Genomic DNA, 24,051 nt, shown 5'->3' with positions numbered 1-24,051 from the left:
AAAATATTTTTTGGTTTCAAATTAAAATACGAAATTCCACGATTTATCAGTTCTACGTAATAAAATAAATTTTAATTCCACATAATAAAATAATTTTCATAATCAATATTCCATCATTTACACAACACTTATTTATTACATATTTAAAAGAAAAACTCAATTAATATTACTTAAAATATGATAACTTAATTAAAATTTCAGTCCAAAAATATAATGTTCATCCAAAGTTTGAGTCATATTTTTCTAAAATATATGCGATTATCGTAAAGGTAAAAAACGACGATCCAGCAAATCACCTGCAGATCACGAAAAAAAGGTAATGGATTTTTTTTTGTTGATGATAGGCTTAATCCGTGGGCGAAGACATCCCTATTATCCATGGCAGAGGATCTTGTTGTGATTGAAACACCGATTGAAGGCATAAGTAAATGAATCTGATAGCAGCAGAACAAGTGCTGGAGCCATGGCACAAGCTAGAAGACAAAGTCGTTCTTGTCACTGGTGCTTCCTCCGGAATCGGACGAGACTTCTGCATCGACCTCGCTAAAGCTGGCTCCTACGTCGTCGCAGCAGCTCGCCGCCTCGATCGCCTCACTTCCCTCTGCCACGAAATCAACCGCCTCTGGCCCTCCCCCGCCGGAAACAGTCGCGCAGTGCCCGTCGAGCTCGATGTCGCCTCCGATGCCTCCACCATCGACAAGGCCGTGCAGAAAGCCTGGGACGCCTTTGGCCGCATTGATTCCCTGATTAACAACGCTGGTGTCAGAGGTAATCCACTAGGACATTTTCTATTCTTATTGTTTGGCTTAAATTCTGTTTTTGTTACCTCATTATATATTATGTTGGTTTTTAATTTTTTAAATATAGTGTATGTAATGTTCAAAATTTTTTGTGTTAGTCTCCATTGTTATTTTCTTGGGTTATGACATGTGATTCTGTTTTGTTGATTAAACGTTATTAGTCAATTGTAGAAAGCTTTTCTCCTTCCCGATTATGATCATTATTAGAACTTGCTGAAAGGATTCAATTCTAGTTTCACTCAGACCAGGGACAGGTCATTTTTAAAATTTTAGACCCTGACTTTTTAGTCATGTTAACGGTTAATACCAAAAGTATTGAATATTATAGAGCGACTCAAGCTAAAAAAGAGAAGAAATTATTTGTTTATTTCTAACATTGGGGGCATAACTGAAGTGTTTGAACACATTGTAACACTTGATTGCTTCCTAAAAATTGTAGTGGCGTTTTCACTATTTATTTTGTGTAGGAAGTGTTAAATCACCCTTGAGATTGTCTGAGGAGGAGTGGGATCAGGTTTTCAAGACTAACGTTACCGGTTGTTGGTTGGTGTCAAAATATGTGTGCAAACGCATGTGTGATGCCCAGATAAAGGGATCAGTTATTAATGTTTCTTCAGTTGCTGGTTTAAATCGGGGGCAATTGCCTGGAGCTGTTGCCTATGCGTCTTCGAAGGCAGGAGCAAATATGCTGACCAAGGTGATTGTACCATTTGAGATGTTTTTTCTTAAAATCTAACCATCTTTTTTAATTTTCTCTTTATTTTTTATCTTTTGATTTCTTAATATTTTTATGACAACTGCATCATAGCAAAAAGTAAATGAATCAAGATGATGAAACTTGTTTGATGTGTTGTGATATACTGTTAGGTTCTTTTTTTCTGATGTAAGGATAATAGTTCTTGCTAGGCAAAATTAACACCAAACAAAGAAAAGAAATACTGAACATGCTTCTTGATTGCTGATAGAAAGACAACTTAGACAAGTATCATCCACTACAAGTATACCCAAAGGAGCTTTCTCCTTATTACACTGGAATTTGCCTAGCAACCTCTCCCCTTTACTTGAAAGAGGACTTATTTGTAGGAATTACATTAAAGTAAATAACAGGACATTCATATCCACCTAATAACCTGTTACAACTTTGATGCTTTCCTTTCCCTATGATACACATGCAAACCCTTTCCTCCTATAGATCTTTGCCAGCACTCATTCCTAGCATATACAATTACAGAGTTTGATTTATCTGATTTATCAGGGTTATATAGAAATGAAAAATTGCCAATATTAAGATAAAAGGTGATATAGAAATTAGTTTGGATCTACAGTTCGTTCAATCACAACAGTAAGCATATAAAGTAGTTATTTTAATCAGGATACTTTAATTAGATTGAATAAGAATAAGTCGGATAGGGATCTTTATTTTTAGTCAGAGAAAAGGCAGAAGAAAGAAAGAATAAGAAAATAGGTCTTAGGGGAATTAGGCCTGGGCCTAATACTGTAACTAATAACTAACTCTAGTTAGTTAGTTTTAGGTGGAGGGCGGAGGGAATGAAAGGGTAATTGTACACAGGAGAAGGGGATAATCACAAAAATCAGTTGTTATCGAATATTTGTGTTTCAGTCGTATAATTTTCATTTTCTTATAAACAAGTATCTGTTTTCTTTTTGTTGTTTCTATATGATCCCCTCGTCTTCCGTAGTTTCCGTATGAGATCAGATTATGTTTATCCCTTTAGCATCGTAAAATCAGTAAAGCTATCTTTATTGACGTGATAAAGAAAATGAGAAAGTGGAATCGTTATGAGCTTATCCCTTCATTATGAATAAATCCATTCAATTAAGAATTTTTGGGATATTTCCAGATTACAGTTCACAAAACTACTAAACATTCATTTTTACAACTTTAGTGATAACGGCACACTCTTATAATATCATCATATGTGAATCATTACTTGGCATGATTCTAAAGTTAGTGAAGTTAATGCTGCAGTTATGTCAACGGCATATATGTCTTGTATTGTATCAATTTTTTACTACTTTGCCCCATTTGAAATATTGTATTTCACAGTAGCCTCGATAATTTCAATGCATACCATGATAGGGGAGAAGGAGGAATTAGGCACCGAGTGTCAATTAATTTTTTTGGTCTCTTTCTTTTAATAGCAGTGCTACTTTTTAGATAAAGTAGAAAAGAGTTGCATCCATGAAGTTTTAGTATGAGAACTCACATTCGGATTGTTGCTAAATTTTGGTTAGCTTTTCAACCACCTACGTACAGAATCATATGTAAGGAAGTAGCTTGAATAGAAATAACTACGGAATCTTTTCCTATATAATTAAGATACTGAAATCAAACTTCCTATTGTTGCTCTTAATATTCCAGTGAGACAGATGTTCGTAATAATTCTCAATACATTTCAACTATCTTTCTTTTCTCATAATACGATGTATAGCTCCTTATGGCATTGAGCTCTAAATTGCTATACTCAAATTCAACGAATTATATAGATGGAGTAATGCACAAATTGGAAGCTGGTAAAGATTTTACTACTTGTGTCATTGAATAAACAGCATACTGATATCACTATAACTAGGGTGATGGTATTTGACAGGTCATGGCGATGGAATTGGGAGTGCACAAAGTTAGAGTGAATTCAATATGCCCTGGAATTTTCAAATCTGAAATCACTGAAAATTTAATGCAAAAGAAATGGCTGGAAGGTGTGATCAGGAAAATAATGCCTTTGAGAAGATTAGGTACTTCGGATCCAGCATTGACATCTCTAGTTCGTTATCTTATTCATGATTCTTCAGAGTATGTCACAGGCAACAATTTTATTGTTGATTTTGGAGCCACCTTACCGGGTGTGCCAATTTATTCTTCTCTATAATTTATGTATACATTGTTCGGTATCCCAATATGAACCATTCCATCACATCTTCAAACTAAATGATAGAGTTCTGAAGTTTATATATATGGAGAATAATATACAATGGCTACCACCTTGATCTTACTTTACCTATTTTCTTTTTCACTTTTTGGATTATCTCATCCGAAAATCCAGAAGGTACTAATTCCGGAATGTAATTTTGCATTCCGGATTAATAAATTAAGAAGATAAAAGAGGTACAGAAAGACCATACTGACCTATGTTCTGTTGTTCTTCTAAAAATGGTGGTTCCATTATGTTGTTGTCATACAAATGACCAAACAGTGACAAATTATCCATTAGGTTGCCTTAACTTGTGAAGTTCGAAGTTTCTTCACACTAGGATGATGTGGCAGTAGAATTATGCTGATATATCATTATTACAAATACTTTCTTACATCTAAACAGTTATTTAATAGAAACAATCTCGATAATCAGATGATGAAATTAAATTTTAATCGACCATAGAGGGACTCTTTATTTTTATTTTTTCATTGTTATCTTTATATAAAAATTTATTTATGTTCTGTAAAAAAGGATTTGTTTTTCTTTAATGGTGAGACTGTACAGAGAAGAGCTTCATTTATTACACTTAAACACTGTGTTTAAGAATCCTCTCAATATATTACATGGAAAAATGAAGGAATGATAAAACAGAACAACATGCATGTGATGTGACAAAGATACAATTCAGTAGAAAATATTTTTATTGGGGATTAAAAAAGCACACTACCCTTTTTAACAAATCTAGATATGTATTCATCAGATTTTTAAATTATGGTGACTTCAGGTAAATAGTTTAATTAAATATTTATTTGATAATGTTTCAATCTGATTTCGTTGAAATGATATTATGAAAATTAATCATAAAAAGAAATAATATTGGTAAGATTATTCACCATTTTACCAAACACAATAAACATTACAATCATAATAAATTATGACAATGTGTAACATCCGATTTTAATAGTATAAACTACTAAAATAAAACGTTACATAGCTAAAACTTATAAGATATTGGAGATTTTTAGAGAAGAAGATTATACACTTTATGAACAAACCTATCTACATTGTTGTTTTATCTTCCTCTTCACACTGAAACGACCAAAGAGATATCCCCTCCCTATGCTCGCACCATTTAAGGTGATTATTGCAAAAAAGAAATATACACAAAGACAAAGAACATAAAAGCAAGAGTAAGTTAGTGGTAAACAGTTTATCTCAATAAAATAACATTTCATCATGTATTACAATTCACAATATAAACATTCATCTTAATCATGTAATAGACTTAGACTTGATCATCCGGATATAGTATGAATGTCGAGCTATGGCGATTCTTGCATTGTGGTAGCCTTTTTTGCTCTGCAGAGCCATTACCAACGAGTTTCACCCTACCACACTCACAAGGTTAGTCTGTAACGCGCCTTAGGACATACTAGAAGCACCTAAGACTAAGACCTTTTGCTACTCTCACCACATGTATCACTTCTCTCTAATTGAGAATGAATGATCATTAGAGTGTGAGGATGAACCCCAAGACTGAGCTTCCTATATTCATACTTACAACAATACAGGGCACCACCATGTAACCTTTCCACGAGGGTCATGAAATTATGTCCATCAACCATTCACTTAATCAACCACATATTCATCATCATCATATCCCTCTCATAATCATATATGCAAATACTTCACACAAACATTGTATACTATCACATGAAACCTCAAAGAATTCATCACGGAACCATAAACAATGCATCAAGAAATCAGAATACAGCCTAAATACCAAATAACCAAGACTTGAGAAATGGCGTCAGGCGCCCAAGGTGCGGTGCTCAGCGCCCTAGGTGTTGTTTCCTGGCACTCAACACCCACCCCAAGGTTAGCGCTCAACGTCTTGGCCTCTGAAAACTAACGCTCAGGTGCCCTAACAGAGGCGCTTAAGCGTCGTGACAAAAGACAACACTTATGTTTTTTTGGTTTGATGCACTTGATACTTATTTTTACTGATAAAATTGGATCTTTAAACCTTAGGGTTCATATGAAAACACATTTATAATTCAAACCAAGTACCACTTTGATCAATATACATGAGACTAGGTGCATTAACCACTATGGCAACTCCAAAGAGAGCCTAAACTCAGATCAACCCTTTCGCTCTCAATTTTTTGTAAACTAAAGGTTGCAACAACTCATAAATAACTCAAAAACATTTCCCAACACCTCAAATTCACTACAACTTCTATATTTTAGAATTTCACTATCTGGAACCTCCAAGTTGGACTTAAAACATGATACAATAACAACATACATACTCCATATCAAATTTCACTTAATTTAACATATATACAAGTCCTAAATAACCTAAGAAATGACCCTGAACTTTTGATTTTCTCATCTAACCCTTATCTCAAAATCTCAATTGTCGAAACCCCAAAATGAACCGAGAATCCATACAAAACACCTCTTATTTTCTCTCAATCAATACTACAACATATTTCCTTCAAAACATGACTTGAACAAGTTTCAAATAACTCTATAAAACATCCCATATTGTTGTTTATCCCTTTAAACTCATACTTCTAAAATCACTCATCAACACCCTTCTTTTAAATCAACTAACTCTTGTTTCAATCCATACTCTTTCTTTTCAACACATACACCAAATTCATAATTAACCATTTCAAAGCAAACAACATATTCCACACAATAATCACATCCAATCAGAATTATTCAACTAAATTCAATTTAATCAAACATATCTAATTCAATCATGTTCATTTCAAGCAATCGATTCAACATTCATTATACTCACATTCTACCTACTATCATTTCATACTTTATAACTTCAAATTAAATACAACACTAGCTTTCCTTACCTGTTAGAAAGTTCAACTGGTTATAGAGAACCCTACTATGCTCCCTCAGCTCAAAGAACATGATCAGGGTATATAATTAGAACCATTAATCAATAGAGAATCTAACAGAAAACTCAGACCAAACATGCAACAAAGAGAAACCTCACATGCATTGAAGAACGTGAAACTAGATAAAATGATAGAAAATTCACTTACTTTATTTGAAAAACTGATCGAACAGACTTGAAGATCTCACTACAACGATCACACAAGCATTCTCTGATCTTCAAATAGATGAACATGGTGGGACAAGAACCCTTGTAGTTTTTAGAGAGATGATGTATTTTAAAATAACGAAACTCGTTTATAACAATTATTTTTATATTAAAATCTTTTAATATTAAAATAATAAAATTTCATTATTTTTTAATTTACTATCACTTCTAAAATACTATTTTCTAGGTCTTCATGCATATTTATTTATATTGATAAAAGAAAATCACATAAATTACACTTTCACCTATAAACGATTGCGGGACAAAAATAAATAAAAGTGTTGTAACAATGGTCACAACACTCACATGCCAAAAAAAACAAATTATCACGTGCTTATCTAGATATGTAAAAAAAGTTAGAACAAAAATGTCAATTACTTATATTTCCTTACATAACTAGAAAAAAAAAATGTAATAATCTCCAGATTTTTGCGTATAAACAATGAAGGCTTAATACCATTGTTAGTCCCAATTTTTGTCAGCTTTGTTTGAAATGTTTCTAATTTTTTTTAATGTTCAATGTAGTCCTAAAGGTCGTAATTTGTGTTCAATTTATTTCTTTTTGCAAACGTCATTTAAATCGATAACGACCAAATATCCAGCTGTGGAATCAGTGATTGACGTGGACACTTTAACCCCGCCACCACCACCGGTGTTCATCTTCCCCGTCCAACAACCACTCAAAAACACCACCAAGACCATCTTCCCATTCGTTCACCGTGGATCTCCATCAACGACATTGCCTCTCCTTCTCAAGCCATTACCATGGCGGCCCAGCAGCCAACCACAACTAACCTCGCATCAGGCCACACTACGAGAACAACCTCCGAAATCGACACCATCAACCATCCAAAGCTTCTTCTTCGTGCAACAAGCGGCGTCGTTCACCGATGCGAACTTTACTTAACCGCCGCCAATGCCGCACAGCCATCATCTCCTCCCTCGTGCCTCCACCGTCTTCGTAAAGTTGTAGAAAACCCAAATCGTCACTATGGCGAGCTACAACTAGAATCGTGACAAAAATCCTTACGCCATTCAAACCTCCATGGCTGCCGCGAATACCACCCAGGCTACCACCACCTTTGCGCCCTCAACCCTAATCGCAGCAACCTGCGAGAACCCACCTGCACAGAAATTACGCGCAATAGAGTTCCACCGTCGTTTCTCCTTCGCGTGACGATAGAAGCCCTTTCCCCCTTGCATTCAGAAACCCTAATTTTTTGAGTGGAGAAGGAGTTGCCACGTGGCAGTCCCTCGTTGGCTACGTCATATTTTAATCAAGGCAGGTTAACAGTTAAATGACATGTCAATTGCACAGTTGGACATTTGACTGTTAACAATTTAAACAACATTTACAAAAAGGATTAAATTGAACATTTTAAAAAAATTAAGACCATTTCAAATAAAGCTAACTAAAATTGAGACCAAAATGATAATAAACCAAACATATATATATATATATATATATCTAGTATATATATATATATATATACTAGTATATATATATATATATATATACTAGTATATATCTAGTGTATATATATATCTAGTATATATATATATATATATTAGTATATATATATATCTAGTATATATATATATATATATATCTAGTATATATATATATCTAATATATATATATATATATACTAGATAGATAGATATATATATATATATATATATATATATTAGATATATATACTAGATATATATACTATATATATACTAGTATATATATATACTAATATATATAGTATATACACTAGTATATATAGATTAGATATATATACTAGTATATATATAATATATATATATACTAGTATATATATATATATACATTAGTATATATATATATATATATATATATATATATATATATATATATATATATATATATATATATATATATATATATATATATATATATATATATATACACTAGTATATATATCTATATATATATAGATTAGATATATATACTAGTATATATATAATATATATATAGATTAGATATATATACTAGTATATATATAATATATATATATACTAATATATATATAGTATATACATTAGTATATATATATATATATATATATATATATATATAACATATATATATACTAGTATATATATCTATATATATAGATTAGATATATATACTAGTATATATATAATATATATATATACTAATATATATATATATAATATATATATATTCTAATATATATATATAGTATATACATTAGTGTATATATATATATATATTATATATATACTAGTATATATATATATAGATTAGATATATATATATATATATACTAATCTATATATATATATAGATTAGATATATATATATATATATACTAATCTATATATATAGATTAGATATATATACTAGTATATATATATAGTATATATATATAGTATATATATATAGTATATATATAGTATATATATATAGTATATATACTAGTATATATATCTAGTGTATATATATATATATATCTAGTGTATATACACTAGATATATATATATATATACTAGATATATATATATATACACTAGATATATATATACTAGATATATATATATATATATTATATATACTAGATATATATATATATATATATTATATATATATACTATATATATAGATATATATATATAGATATATATCTATATATATATAGATATATATATATATATAGATATATATCTATATATATATATATCTATATATATAGATATATATCTATATATATATCTATATATATATATATCTATATATATATATATATATATGAGTTTGTTAACTTGTGTACGTTTTTTTTTGAGTTGGTACGTAATGTTTACCGGGTTTTAGTAGACAAAAATATCTTTATATATCATACATTCTAAATTTTAACGTTAAAGGTATTTTAATAATTTTTATTTTCAAAACTAAAAAAAAAATAAGAAACTCTCAAACCCTTATTTACCTCCCTCATTATCTCAATCCTTTCTCTTTCATTTGTTTTATTCCAAAATTTTTTCTATCATCTCTACAGTAAAAGTTAAACTATGAGTGTGTTTGGTAACAGATTTATTAAGTTTAAATTCTAATTTGAAATGCAGGACGTTTTGTTTTTCTTAATTTCACTTTTGTGGCAAATGTTAAATCAGAATAACAACATCATGTTTATAATTTTGATAAAATCATAGAAATGAAAAGCTAGAAGTTAAACTATGAACGTGATGTTAACAAATTTATTAAGTTTAAATTCCAATTTAAAATTCAGTGCATTTTGTTTTTCTTAATTTCATTTTTGCGGCAAATGATAAATAAGAATGACAACATCATGTTTATATTGACCAACCAAGTTGGAGATGTGAATTGTTTAAAATAAACTTACATGATGTAATTTACTTTGGAATGTAATTTTTTGGTCCAACTGAGAGCTAACAAGTTCGTTATAACTAATTTCTGGTTGATTTTTAATTAGTTGGTATATCAATGCAGTTCTTCTTGAAAACTACTCAATATTCTATAATCTGCTCAAATATAAAAGATGTGTAATTTGTTAGAATATTTTTATTCTTTTTACAAAATTGAAATGAAAAAATGCGTATCAATATGAAACATTCGAGTGAGAACGAGCAGTGATCTCTTTTCTGAATATGGGGACAGAGTCAGCAACAACAATTTTCTCTGTTCATAACTCTCTTCAATAATTTGTTCCAGTTAAATCATTTAGTACGATGTGCAGGAGCTTCATTTTTTGTTGTGTTTTGACGTTGGTTATTTTGAGGAAGGTGAAAAGTATATTCCATTTTCTGGACAATGACTTATCCCTTCCGAAATCTCCTTTTCACATAAGGGTTTTTTCTTTCTGGAAAATATATCCGGACAACTTACTAGTCAAAATATCAAATCTCCTTGGAGATAAACTACTAATTCTAAAATTTAAAAACGAAATTTAATAACAATCAGAAGGAAAAAGATATAACATAACCCTCTAATAAAAAATCAACATCAACATCATCAATTATTTTGTTATTAAAGTGAAAAACAAATGAATGAACACAGTAAGAGCAACAAATTGCGATGTCGCGAGTTACTGTGTGTGGGTGAGAGAGTGTATGAAGTTGAGAGAGAAACAAATAGGATAAGTGAAGAAGGTAAATTAGGATTAGGCGAGTGTTTCTAATTTTTTAAATTGGGACTATCGTAGGATGATAGAGAAAATGTTGGTGTGAGAGAGATAATAGAGAAAGGGTTAAGAGGAATGAGAGGTTGTAGTTTTGAGAATGAAAATTATTAAAATACCCTTAACTTTAAAACTTAGAATCCATGATATATAAGGGTATTTTTGTCTACTAAAACTTGGTACACATTGCTAAAATGTTTTCTAACCGAAAAAAGAACGTATACAAGTTAGCAAACTCACATATACATACATACACGTATACATACATACACGTATACATACATACACATATACATACATACACATATACATACATATATATACATACATATATATATATACATACATATACATATATATACATTCATATACATATATATACATACATATACATATAGATATACATACATATATATATATATATATATATATATACATATATATATACATATATATATATATATACTACTTTAGCTTTAATAAATACATAAAGTTATACTTCATATCCTCGTTTAGCATTTATTATAATTTTAGAATTTATTTTTCATAATAGATTTCATTTTCCATGTTCAATATAATCTTTTTAGAAAATTTTCTTTGTTTACTCATGTGGGTTCGGTTTGGTCCTTTCAATTGTGTTTTATTTTTCTTCTTTTTAATAAATATTTATGTGATAGTAAATGAAATGATATAAGTTTTGGAGTATAATTTATATAAAATGTCTAAATACTTTTGTTATTTAAATATTAAATCATTATTAATTAACATATCAATATTAATGAGCTTTTAATCAATCTCAATATTATTTTTTAAAAGTTGTTAGATTTTGTTTATGTTAACTAATTAATATTAATTAAAAAACTTATATTTTAAATTATAAAAAGTAAAGAATGTATAAAATAAAAACTGTATAATTTAAAATACAAAATTTGCATTCCTAATTTGAAGAATTGAAAATGTATATTTTAAGAAAATAACATGTGGTTGTGGGATGGCCGGAGAGAAATACAGTGGGCCATGCCATGCCGATGCTCTAAAAAGAACTCATTCATAGCACCAACACCTAACAATTTCACCCCTTTAATGATACACATTCATTAATCACTATATATACAAACTTGAATAACACTTTTTTTTTTCTTTTTAATCTCTGTACTGTAGTACCCATGTTCATGCAGTTGAAGAAGGTATTCATTAATGAATGAAAGTGCTTCAGAAGAGGTATAAGAAGAAGATGCGAGGGTCCATGGAGGTGGAGGAGGTGGTGGTGGAAAAAGAAGAAGCTGTGCCAATGAAAGTGGAGAACTTTGGTGGAGCAAGAAGGTTACTTTAGTCTTCTGATGTTAACAGAAAGGTGCAAGTAGTAATCATGGGGTGTAGCAAGCAAAATCCTAACTTTGACCATGTGAAAATTGTAGGCAATTGCTTCCTGCACATCATCAATTTTTTCATGCACTTCATTAATTTTTTAAAATAATCATTTTATCCTTATAATATTATAAATTCCAGAATAAGTTTTCTGGAACAGAACGTTTGGAATTTCCAGAATAATATTTCAGAAACAATTTTTCGGAACAAATGAAATATTCGAAAATAAAAATTCTAGAATACGTGAAATACATTTTGAAAAGTATTTTTCAAAACAGATTTCTGAAATACGCTTTCCAAAATACATATAATAATTTTCTGAAATGAATTCCGGAAAAAACTTTCTAGAACATACGAAATATTTTTTAGAAAAACCTTTCGGAATGGAGTCTTTTGTAATTTTCTCTCCTTCTCTAGTCGTGGACAGCCTGTGGGTATATGATGCAATTATGAAGGGTATTTAAGTATTTTCCTTATATTGATGGAAGAAATTGATGGGGTGCAGGAGGTAATTGCCAAAGTTGTATGGTCCATTATTGAGATTGAATGTCAGTCATGTGTTTCTTGATTTCTTCAACTCCCTTGGTCACAGCTCCCTATTCCTTTTGTGCTTGATAGACCCAAATACGATCAAAGCTTAGAATTGCTATTAACACCTAAAATTAAAATGAGTGAAATACTAATCTAAATATTACATCAAAGTAAGTTTTGTTCCAACTTGCATTTAGGTAATAAAAATCATTGTCATCCATGTACTCATAATTATGGAGCTTTTCAAGAAGAAGTTCAGTGTTCAGGTCCAAGATTTAGAGGTTGCTCAGAGAGTTTTAATACAGTAATGAAAAAGGAAAGAGAAAAGAGAAGAGAGAAGCCAGAGAAAAGGTGACAGAGAAAAGGAGAAGTTTATTGGTAATGATTAAAACGATATAAGTGAAGAAATATATAGAGAAATAAACAATAATAGAATAACAACAAAAACAGAACAAACAGTCTAGATAGGAGAGACCGAGTAGAGTACAATGACTGGTACCGATCGGTTTACGTTTGCTAGACCGAGCGGTGTAGAACGATCGGTTCTCGTTAGCTAGACCGAGTGGTGTAAAGAATCAGCACAAGATGGAACGATTGTTAGCTAGACCGAGCAGTGTAGAACGATCGGTACTTGTTAGCTAGACCAAGCGATGTAAAAAGTCAGCACAAGATGAAACGATCAGTCAAGAGACTTGTGAACTAAATCAATACAACCGAGTAGTATAGATTAATGAGACCGAACGATATAACTGTTATTATCTCTCCTCAAGCTGGGCGTAAATGTTTTGTAGACCAAGCTTGGAACGAAGAAGTTGAAAACAAGGAGGAGGTAACGATTTTGTTAATATGTCAGCTATTTGCATGGTTGTGGAGATGGGAAGTAACTTGATCAGTCCTGTTGCAACCTTTTCACGAACAATGTGACAATCAATGTCAATATGCTTTGTGCGTTCATGAAACACTTGATTAGAAGCAATTTGTATGGCAGATTGATTGTCACAATAGACGAGAGTGTGAGACGTGTAAGGGACATGTAAATCATGAAGTAGATAAGTGAGTCACTGAAGTTCACACACAGTGTTGGCTAACGAACGGTATTCAGCCTTAGAAGAACTTCGAGAAACAGTCGGTTGTTTCTTGGAACGCCATGAAATGAGAGAGTTTCCAAGGTAGACAGTGAATCTAGTAACTGAACGACGAGTATCAGGGCAGGTGGCCCAATCAGAATCACAAAAAGCTTTAAGTTGAACAGTATAGTTGCGTGGAAGATGAACACCAGTACCAGGGTACCCTTGAGGTATTGTAGGATACGAGTAGTAGCTTGTTGATGGGCAGATGTAGGAGCAGACATGAACTGACTGAGGTGATTGACGGCAAAGATAATATCCAGACGAGTGGTGGTAAGGTAGATGAGTTTTCCAATGAGACGACGATAGGAGGCAGTAGCAGCATCATCTAAAGATCGAACGGTATTTGCAAGAGACTGTTTGGGAACCGTGGGAGTAGGGATAGGGGAGCTATTAATCATATTGGTTTCAGCAAGTAGATCCAGAACATACTTACGTTGGCTTAGGTGTATCCCTTTGGAGTTACGTGCGACCTCAAGACCAAGGAAAGTAAGTTAGATCACCAAGATTCTTTATGCGGAATGTGGAATGAAGAAGATCAGTGATGTGTTGAATTTCTCCATGATTGTTACCGGTGATGATGATGTCATCAACATAAATGAGAAGGGTCGTAATGTGATTGTCCTCATGTTTCAGAAAAAGAGAGTTGTCAGAAGTGGAACGAGTGTAATCATGTGAAAGTAAAAAATGATGGAGTTTAGCATACCATTGTCGACCAGCCTGTTTAAGACCATATAAAGAGCGTTGGAGTTTACAAACCTGATTTTTGGTTGAAGTAGTAAGACCAGGAGGAACTTTCATATACACATCTTCATGAAGATCACCATGTAAGAAGGCATTATTAACATCCAATTGTTTGAGTGACCAACATTGAGATGCAGCTATAGCAAGAAGAAACCGAACGGTAGTAAGTTTGGCTACGGGGGCGAAGGTATCTAGATAATCAAGACCTTCAATCTGTTTATATCGTTTGGCGACCAGTCGAGCTTTGTAGCGTTCCACAAATCCATCAAAAGTGTATTTGATTTTGTAAACCCAACGACATCCAATAGTTGTTTTGTTAGGAGGTAGAGTCGTTAGCTCCCAAGTGTTGTTAGCCTGCAGAGCATCAAGTTCGGCACACATGGCAGTAACCCATTGGGGTTGTTTAGAAGCAGCAGAATAGCATGTTGGTTCAACATTTGACGAAATAAATAAAATAATATGCTTGAAATGAGTAAAGAGCCGATCATATCTGAGGTAATTTGTAATGGGATACCGAACAACACTGTTAGTTTGAAAATCTTTTAATTAAGTAGGGATCTTACGAGATCTAGAGGATCGTCTTATGGTAGCAGAGGTATTACTACCAGTGTCATCTACTTGATTGATATCGGTGGATGTGTTATGAAGAGTATCATTAGTGTAAGGAACGATCGGTGAAGTATTATTATTGGTAGAACCGAACGGTAAAAGATCATCATAATTATTTTTATAATGAATTGGCAATGGTAAAGATAAAGAGTTGTCTATGAGTATGAAGATAGGGAAAAACATTTTCATGAAAAACAACATTACGGGATATGTCAACCTTGTGATTTTTGAGATTTAGAAATAGGTAACCTTTTATGTGTTGTTTAAAACCTAAGAAAATACTAGGGACAACACGGTCGTCAAACTTCTTTCTATGAGCAGCAATAGTGTTGGCATAGCAAAGACAGCCAAAAACACGTAACATTGAGAGATCACAAGGAGATCCATGAAGTCGTTCGTGAGGTGTATCATTCTGTAGAACAGATATAGGCATTTGATTTATCTGAAAAACAACATGTTGAACTGCATAACACCAGAAAGCAATTGGCAGATGTGAGTGAAAAAGTAATGCATGAGTAATATTTAAGATGTGTTGATGTTTACGTTCAACCACTCCATTTTGTTCAGGGGTTTCCACACAAGTAGTTTGATGATTAATGTCTTTGCTTGAGAAAAGATCATGCATAATGAATTCAACACCATTGTCAGTGCGTATAGTTTTAACCTTTTTATTGAATTGATTTTCTATATAGCAAAGGAAATTGAGTATGTGAGTTTTGACAGAAGATTTATCTAACATAGGTACAATCCATGTATAATGAGAGAAATCATCAATTATGGTTAGCAAGTATTTAAAACCATTCATGGAAGCAATACTGGGTCCCTATATATCAATGTGCAATAGATCAAAAGAACTCAGTGAATGAGATGTGCTAGCAGTATAAGGAAGTTTCTTTTGTTTGGCCCGATGGTACGCATCATAAGGAATTTGAGTATCATCATTTTTTTATGTAAGCATGTTTGGTTTGCAAGAAGTGTAGTCTAGCATGTGATAGATGTCCAAGACGAGCATGCCATAAATTTGGATGTTGAACAGAACAAATAACAGGACTACAATTAGTGTTATTTATACAAGCAGATGAGTCAAAGAGATATAAGCCATTGTGATGTTTAATCAAACCAATCTTCTCTTGAGTTTGTATGTCCTACACAATGCAGCCAGAAGGGGAAACAATTAGTTGACATTTTAGTTTTGCTATAAGTTGTGAAACAGAGATAAGGTTGAATGAAAAATCAGGAACATAATTATAGTGATTTTAGTGATTAACCGAACGGTACCCTTGTAACGAGCATGTATAATTTTGCCATTAGGTATAGTTATTGGAATGGGAGTAATCTTTTGATAAGAAGTAAAAGATTTTAAAGAAATACAAACGTGATCAGTTGCACCAGAATCAAGTAACCAGATATTACCATAATGCACTTGAAAAATTGAAACAATATTACCTGGAGAAATGTTTGTAGAAACAGTTCCAACTTAGTTAACGTGCACATTAGAAATGTTGGACTCAGATTGTTTGAACAATTGTGCAAGAACTTGATATTGTTGAGGCGTGAGTTGAACGGTCTCGGCAGAAGGGCGTTCTTGGTCCAAGTCGTTCGGCAGAAGGGCGTTCTTGGTCCAAGCCGTTCGGCAAAAGAGGGTTTGGTTGACTATCAGAAGATGAAATAGCATTGTGAATTTGGCCGGGTTTGTTGTTGAAAAACTTGTGACCAGGAGGATAACTATGTTTCTTGAAGCAAACATCTATGGTGTGTCCAGTTTTGTGGCAATATGTGCAGACCTTACGAATGTTGTTATTTGTGTTTTTGACACTCCGGTTATCATGACTTGGGAAACCATGTTTTTTAAAACAGGTATTTTCTTGGTGACTGATCCGGTTACAATAGGTGCAAATGACAGAATTAGAAGTATTTGTTGAAGAGGGAAAATTGGACAAAGAAATAGCTTTAACAGATGTAGTAATATGATCAGTCATTAATTGGCGTTCTTGTTGAATAACAAGAGAAAAGATTTTTGAAATGGGAGGAATAGGGTCAAGAAGAAGAACATGAGATTGTATATTAGTATAGTGATCATTTAGACCTCGTAAAAGCTGCATGGCACGATCTTCATGTTTTCGCTGGGAAAGAATTGAAGAAACTGCACAGGAACATTTGGGCTTGCAAGTGCAGACGGGGTCTGGCGAAAACTATCTATCTCATCCCAGAGAACTCTGAGTTTTGTGAAAAATTCTATAACAGAAAGCTCACCTTGGGACAATGTAGCGGCTTCCAGTTGTAGAGTGGATATCCTGGCAAGATCACCTTGAGCAAAGCGGTTCTTCAGATCATTCCATATATCGAGCGCTTAATCCATCCAAATAATGCTTTCACGAATGTCAGTAGAGACAGAATGCAGGAGCCAGAAAACTACCATACTGTTGCATCGAAAACTATGCCGGAAACGAAGCATCAGTCTTGGCGGGTTGAGGGGCTGATCCAAGAACGAATTCTACCTTGTTCTTTGCAGAAAGAGCTATGAGAAAGGATTATCTCCATGAATGATAATTTGCGGTCAAAGAGACGAGGGATGTGGCTGGGTTTTCATTAGGATGAAAGTAAACATTTGAATGTGTAAGGTCATAGATGGTTGGATGTGTGTCAAAGGTAGCCATTTTCTGCGAAAAGAAACAAGAACACGGTGCAAAAATCAGAGAGCATCAGAAATTTCTTCTGATACCATCACAGAGTTTTAATATAGTAATGAAAAAGGGAAGAGAAAAGAGAAGAGAGAAGCCAGAGAAAAGGTGGCAGAGAAAAGGAGAAGTTTATTGATAATGGTTAAAACGGTACAAGTGAAGAAATATATAGAGAAAGAAACAACAACAGAATAACAGCAAAAACATAACAAACAGTCTAGATATGAGAGACCGAGCAGAGTACAATGACTGGTACTGATCGGTTTACGTTTGCTAGACCGAGCGGTGTAGAACGATCGGTTCTCGTTAGCTAGACCGAGTGGTGTAGAACGATCGTTCTCATTAGGTAGACCGAGTGGTGTAAAGAGTCAGCACAAGATGAAACGATCATTAGCTAGATCGAGCGGTGTAACTACTACTTTGACTATTGAACAAAAGGTTGAATTAATCTTTGATTGGAATGTGAGTTTATGCTAGTTCTGCAAGCTTTTAGTGAGGTTGATATTGTTCCTCAGAAGTAGAGAGGAAGATAGTTATGTTAGAAATGGGTCAACTATGAAATTTAAGATTTCACATTTTCACTAAAGGTAAGAGATGTGTAGAGAATCTCTAATCAAGGTTTAGTTTACAGACAACCATTTTGTTGGTCAGATATCCTAATTGAATCAGAAATAGTTTTCTTTCCCTAACAAGTACAATTGAGATGCTAAAATACCACCATAAAATTAAAACTCACGATGGAAGATTATTATAAACATTTTGGTAACTTGTTAAACCACTAGAGTGTTTATGACAGATCTAAAATTGTCAGAAATTTAAAATGAAGATGTTCCTTACAGTAATTATTGCAGGAGCTGATGGAGCCATATTCGTTTTCAATATTTTACTGATTTAACAACCAGTAAAAGTTTTTGGCAAGTTTGCAACAAACAAGGAATCAAAATTGTGCAGTGTTCAACATCTAAATTTAACTAAGTTATTGAACAATTGGCAGCAGGAACTAATACATAGAAAATATTATTTGCTTGAGGACTAAAATAGGTTATAAGTACAATAACTAAACTACAAAAATTTTAACAAATATAGAAACTAAGAGTACCTGCCCCCCAATGGCCAATATTATGCAAATGATTCACGTCTTCTCTATGACTAAGCTTAATATGCCAGTCCTCCAGCATTACATTTACATTGGTATAAAGCCAATCTAGACTATAGCCAACAAATTTGATTCAAAAGATTCAGAAAGTGCCATATTCTCTTCACGCAATGCATTCAGTATTATATAACAAGTACATAATTATTCCTACAATTGATCAATCGTTTGGGGAAATGTTTCCTGAGCCATTACGGATTTCATCATGCCAACTGATAAATTAATGAAACAGTACTATTAGCACATAACATGGAAATTTCATTTAAAGTGTTACAAGGAATATTTATCAATTATTCCATGAGCAGGGTACCGGTAATGCGAGTTAGCCATGGCTTTACCAACTGGCACCATCTGCATCCCGAGCTTGGTAGAAATCGTTAGGCCGAACAATGTTGACCTCCTCAAACTCATTATCATCTGGAAAACAACAAAGTGTAACTCTTTGTTATGTTGTTACTGAAAATTAAAGGTGTTGAATGATTCTTTTACAGAAAATGTGGTCAAAGGTATATCTGCAACAACTAGATATGGTGGATTAGAGAATATAAGCTACATGCATGTTAACACTTAATAAGCGAATTATCACTTTGATGAGACAACTTTAATTCCAGTAACAATCTAAGTTCAATCCCTCATTTGACAACTGCAAACTTTTGGATTGAAAAGAATCTTGTTTTCCTTTGCCATATTGGCCTCTTTGGTTTTCAAACCTCAGTAAACTCCAGTTAAAAAGCACACGATGCGTTTTAGATAAATTTGAAACAATAAGTTTTGACCTTGACAGTAGCAGCAAATCCAACAGAAACCATTTTTCGAGGTTATAAAGTGTTGTTAGTAGGTCCCTTTCAAGTTAAAGAAATAATGCGTGTTATTCCAAGAAATCATAGCATGCTAATAACCTATAATAAGTGTTTCTTTTTTCTGTTGGGAATAACAATACCGCAAAAACTGAGACTTTGGTTCCACCACTAAAATAGACAAGAACAGCTTGTGACTGCCATTTTCAGAATGATATCAATTATATAATTCAATGATTCCATGTTCATAACTCAGAACCATGAGTAGATGATAATAATAATAACAATGATGATGATGATATTAATAATAATAATAAAAAAAAAAGTTAAGCAGAATAATGTATTTGAATAATATTCTATTTGGTAAAACAAAAAAAAAATCCAAAAGGACATGTCAGACGCTTGTACAGTAGATAAAGGGAAGCCATTGCCAAACAAAAAGTCCCATTGAAGCCTCAAAAGGTAATGAACTTATGGAGCAACAATTCACAAAATAACGAACAAGACTTTTCCCACTACACGAGGTCAGCTACATGGATTAAATGTTGTCACAAAGTTTTATGACAAATTATGTCCATGGAGAAACCATTGACCTCTGAATCCTTCTCAATGGTTTTGCCTGTAAGTTTTTTGAGCCTCACTTTACCATTAGTAATAGGGCTACAGTCTACCTTCCCAACTTGAGGCTTCTACTGGCCTTCTGTATACATGCCTAAACCACCTGACGTGAGATTCTACTATTTTTTCTACAGCAGATGCTATCTCATCTTTCTTTCTACTGCATTCCTTTAAAATTCTATCTTGTCTAATATGTCCACTTATCCAACATAACATTCTCATCTATGCTACGTGAGTTTATTTTCTTAATGGTTTCTTGCGACTCAACACTCGGTTTCATACAACACAGTACTACTGGTCTATAGTTGCGTGATGAAACTTTCCACTAAGCTTGAGTGACATGGTCACGAAGACAGTTAAGGCACATCCTTCGTTTCATCAACCCCACTTGAATCCTAGTCACCGATTAGTTCAAAAGGTGTATATTAAACAGCATAGAAGGAGATATAATCAAGAGCATTAGTCGTTCTATTTCTAAAACAACATTGTCAAAATTTCTCACCTTGGTGAGGACAGGAACAAAATTTTCAGAACAAAAATTTCTGTTTTTGTGAAATGGACCCAGGACGCTTAAACCATGTGACTTATAAGGTATGGTCTCTAATTTTCTCCTTATGTTAGGATTGAGGCACCTCTTGCTGAGCTTGCATTTCCTATACTACATCTAAACTTTACTTAAGAGTAATGTCATGTGCTTTGTGAGGTTGCCTCCACTTCTATTTCACCGTCACAATTCACAATACCAAATAAATTTAAAATAGTGGGATTGGCTTGGCTTTACAACATAGATTTCAATTCACTCCTATTCTTGAATAACAGGAATATGAATATGGTCTAGCTATACAGTAGAGGACACATTTTCTTATCAAACAAGAACTCACTGATTAGTTTCAAGAATAATAATATACATTACCTTTTCTCAAGGTCAGTGCTACAACAGCATCATTCTCTACCTGTGTAGTAAAAAAATATAGGAAATTGTCAACACCTGTGAGATGCAGGTGTAAATGATATGAGGAGCAAAACTATTAAACTATTTTGTATATTTTGGCCAGCTGTAGATTAAGAATTGACTAGTAAAATACCCAGGAATTAGATATAACCTAACATATACACAAACATTATAAAGAATATATAAAAGTTATACACCACAGAAAATGTAATATTACATTACCTTTTGATCTGCCAAAGTCTTAGAGTCTTCTAATACTTCCCCTGTACCAGGTAGAATTAACCGTTGATTATTAGTTGGTTGATCAACAAGTTCTTGCAACTTCTGCTTTATGTCACTAATTTTATCAGATGCCTTGCACCGGATGAAGTATGTTGTCTTACTACGTTTAACTCGAATGTACATATCCTGTCAATAAACAAAATTTTAGTATGATATATGTTAGGAATCCTGTTAAGAATCCCTTTTGGACAACAACAAAACAGATCTAGAAATCCAAACACACTCTCTGCTGCAATAGCATAGTGACTGAAATACTTCTGTGTCATTTCACACTTCATGAAAACTGTTAAACTTTAAGAAAGAGAGAAGCATTGAGCTGAAACCATGTTCTGAGACAGCACTGATTATGCTTTTTTTATATTAAGAAAGAGGAATCAATACAATAAATAGAGGAGATTTGATACCCCCTAATAACAAAGATATGGTAGAGATAAATAAAAAAACATATATAATCTAGATATTTTTTATTACATAGGATCAGCTCCTTATCTCTATGATTATAACAAAAACAAAGGCATTAAAGTAAACAACAGTTACCCCAAAAGGAACAATCTCTTTTTCACAATGTCCTTATACAGTTTACAAAGTTTAATTTCTCAAAAGCTAACTCCCACTTACAACTGAGGACCTATTTATAATGTCCTCACTAACCAAGATAAGTAACTACCCAATCACATAATAATTACAATTTAACCATCTTTCATTTCTTTTGCTATAACAGACCTAGAAAGGTCTTCTTCCCTTTTCCTATTTTCCCTATCAACATTTCTAATAAGATCACTCCAAATTTTCACAATGCAAAACAGATGTCCAACAATGATTACCAACCAAATCCCCATCTATAACTGAATGATGCTAAAGCACACCGGTTGAAGCCTCTAGAATTGATAATGAAATAGAAAGAAAACAGAAAGTAAACTATTCATTTCCAGACACAAACCAAAATGACCATCATGTAGCAAGATTCAACCTCAGTAACACAATTGCAATTTTAAAGGAAACAAAAGTCAAGCATGCTATAAACATCTTCATGATCTCCAATGTTCTAACATCTGGCAAGGGTCTTCTGTTCTATCAAAATCTTGGGACCAGAGAGGTTAATTATCAAGCATACATCTCCTATTTTCTTTCTCATGAAAGCACAGCAAAGACCATCATTATTTTTATCAATTCCCTTTTCCCTCTTATTATTTTTCACAACCTAAAAGCAAATAGAAAAGAACATTTGGTTCCAGGTCCCTCCCTTAACTTGGAATGACTTCAAAACAAACACGCAAATTCTTAACTTTCAATTTGAAACCATAATTCATGGTTCAACACAGTAAAGAACGATTAGAAACTAAAGGGCACACAAAAGTAACATACCATTGTATTACTTTCCAGGTGCTTCTCTCTGATAACAAAATTGAAGTCCCCAAAACTGAAGAAAAATTTGCAAAAAAGGAAAACAAAGGTTGCAAGTGACAGCAATTGATTTGAAGCAAGAAAAGAGGTAAAAGTTGGTGATGAGTAATTCACCTGCGAATCTGTGAAAATTGTCAGATTTCAAAGTGGTATTCTTAGTCGCACACGAAAGGGTGATTGATTAGTTAGTTGTTCACGCGCCTGACCTTGACTCCACCTCTGATATTCTTGAAGAAGACGATGGATTTGAAATCAATTTTTCAGTACAATCGAATTAATTGAGAACTGAATTTCGATAATAAAATATTAAATTGAGATATTTAACTAAAATATAAATTAATTATCAAATAATAAATTGATAAAAACAAAACAGTTGTTTGAAACTATGTTTTGCGAACATATTTATACTGTTCTTTAATGTGTTTTGTTTGATTTATTTTATATTTTATTTTGTTACAGTATTTTGTAAAATCTATAACTATTCTTTCACAATTTAGTCTTTATATTTCGTAAAATCTGTTTATTTGATAACTTTAATTGTATCTCATTTTATTTTAAAATATTTGATTACGTAAATTAAAGAAAGATTCTTTAAGCGTATTAAGTTATGTTTTTCTTAATTTTTTTTTTATAAATTGTGAAATATCTTTTACTTGTTTTATCTGAAGAGATATAAATCTTGAATAAATTTTTATATTTTAATTAATTAAAAAATGTATTAATTAGTGTTCA

At 32.4% G+C, this 24,051-nt stretch overlaps 3 protein-coding genes across 7 annotated transcripts; 1 reads left to right on the top strand and 2 right to left on the bottom strand.

Moving 5' to 3' along the window:
• The first annotated feature begins 219 nt into the window (after positions 1–219).
• LOC108324307 (uncharacterized) lies at positions 220–3,803 on the top strand. Its single transcript, XM_017557227.2, has 4 exons — positions 220–269; positions 345–768; positions 1,268–1,497; positions 3,413–3,803. The coding sequence occupies exons 2-4, from the start codon at positions 429–431 to the stop codon at positions 3,689–3,691; spliced, it is 849 nt and encodes a 282-aa protein (XP_017412716.1). The 5' UTR covers positions 220–269; positions 345–428; the 3' UTR covers positions 3,692–3,803.
• A 10,233-nt stretch (positions 3,804–14,036) lies between these two features.
• LOC108324455 (uncharacterized mitochondrial protein AtMg00810-like) lies at positions 14,037–14,480 on the bottom strand. The gene has a single exon (XM_017557404.2). It carries the CDS (start codon positions 14,478–14,480, stop codon positions 14,037–14,039), a length of 444 nt encoding a protein of 147 aa, XP_017412893.2.
• A 4,625-nt stretch (positions 14,481–19,105) lies between these two features.
• LOC108325070 (uncharacterized) lies at positions 19,106–23,608 on the bottom strand. Of its 5 annotated transcripts, XM_017558066.2 has the most exons (6): positions 23,434–23,605; positions 23,281–23,335; positions 21,856–22,041; positions 21,595–21,634; positions 19,577–19,683; positions 19,106–19,478 (listed from the first exon to the last, which is right to left on the bottom strand). In XM_017558066.2, the coding sequence occupies exons 2-5, from the start codon at positions 23,281–23,283 to the stop codon at positions 19,601–19,603; spliced, it is 312 nt and encodes a 103-aa protein (XP_017413555.1). In that variant the 5' UTR covers positions 23,284–23,335; positions 23,434–23,605; the 3' UTR covers positions 19,106–19,478; positions 19,577–19,600. The 5 variants fall into 5 exon arrangements, with proteins under 5 accessions (XP_017413555.1, XP_052731457.1, XP_052731456.1 ...); XM_052875497.1 differs by having other exon boundaries at positions 19,106–19,683; positions 23,281–23,308; positions 23,434–23,607; XM_052875496.1 differs by having other exon boundaries at positions 19,106–19,683; positions 23,434–23,602.
• Positions 23,609–24,051: the final 443 nt, after the last annotated feature.

The sequence above is a fragment of the Vigna angularis genome, chromosome 3 (genome assembly GCF_016808095.1).
Source record: "Vigna angularis cultivar LongXiaoDou No.4 chromosome 3, ASM1680809v1, whole genome shotgun sequence".
Taxonomy (NCBI): Eukaryota; Viridiplantae; Streptophyta; class Magnoliopsida; order Fabales; family Fabaceae; genus Vigna; species Vigna angularis.
This window is presented reverse-complemented; position numbering and strand designations above follow the sequence as displayed.

What these genes read in the sequence shown, in the direction of transcription:
- LOC108324455 (XM_017557404.2), bottom strand. Translation starts at nt 14,480, where the DNA reads ATGATTAATAGCTCCCCTATCCCTACTCCCACGGTTCCCAAACAGTCT.
- LOC108324307 (XM_017557227.2), top strand. Translation starts at nt 429, where the DNA reads ATGAATCTGATAGCAGCAGAACAAGTGCTGGAGCCATGGCACAAGCTA. An exon ending in TAACAACGCTGGTGTCAGAG is followed by an intron (nt 769 to 1,267) that starts GTAATCCACTAG and finishes TATTTTGTGTAG; the next exon opens with GAAGTGTTAAATCACCCTTG. An exon ending in GAGCAAATATGCTGACCAAG is followed by an intron (nt 1,498 to 3,412) that starts GTGATTGTACCA and finishes GGTATTTGACAG; the next exon opens with GTCATGGCGATGGAATTGGG.
- LOC108325070 (XM_052875497.1), bottom strand. An exon ending in AGACTTTGGCAGATCAAAAG is followed by an intron (nt 21,635 to 21,855) that starts GTAATGTAATAT and finishes TTTACTACACAG; the next exon opens with GTAGAGAATGATGCTGTTGT. An exon ending in AGCACTGACCTTGAGAAAAG is followed by an intron (nt 19,684 to 21,594) that starts GTAATGTATATT and finishes GTTGTTTTCCAG; the next exon opens with ATGATAATGAGTTTGAGGAG.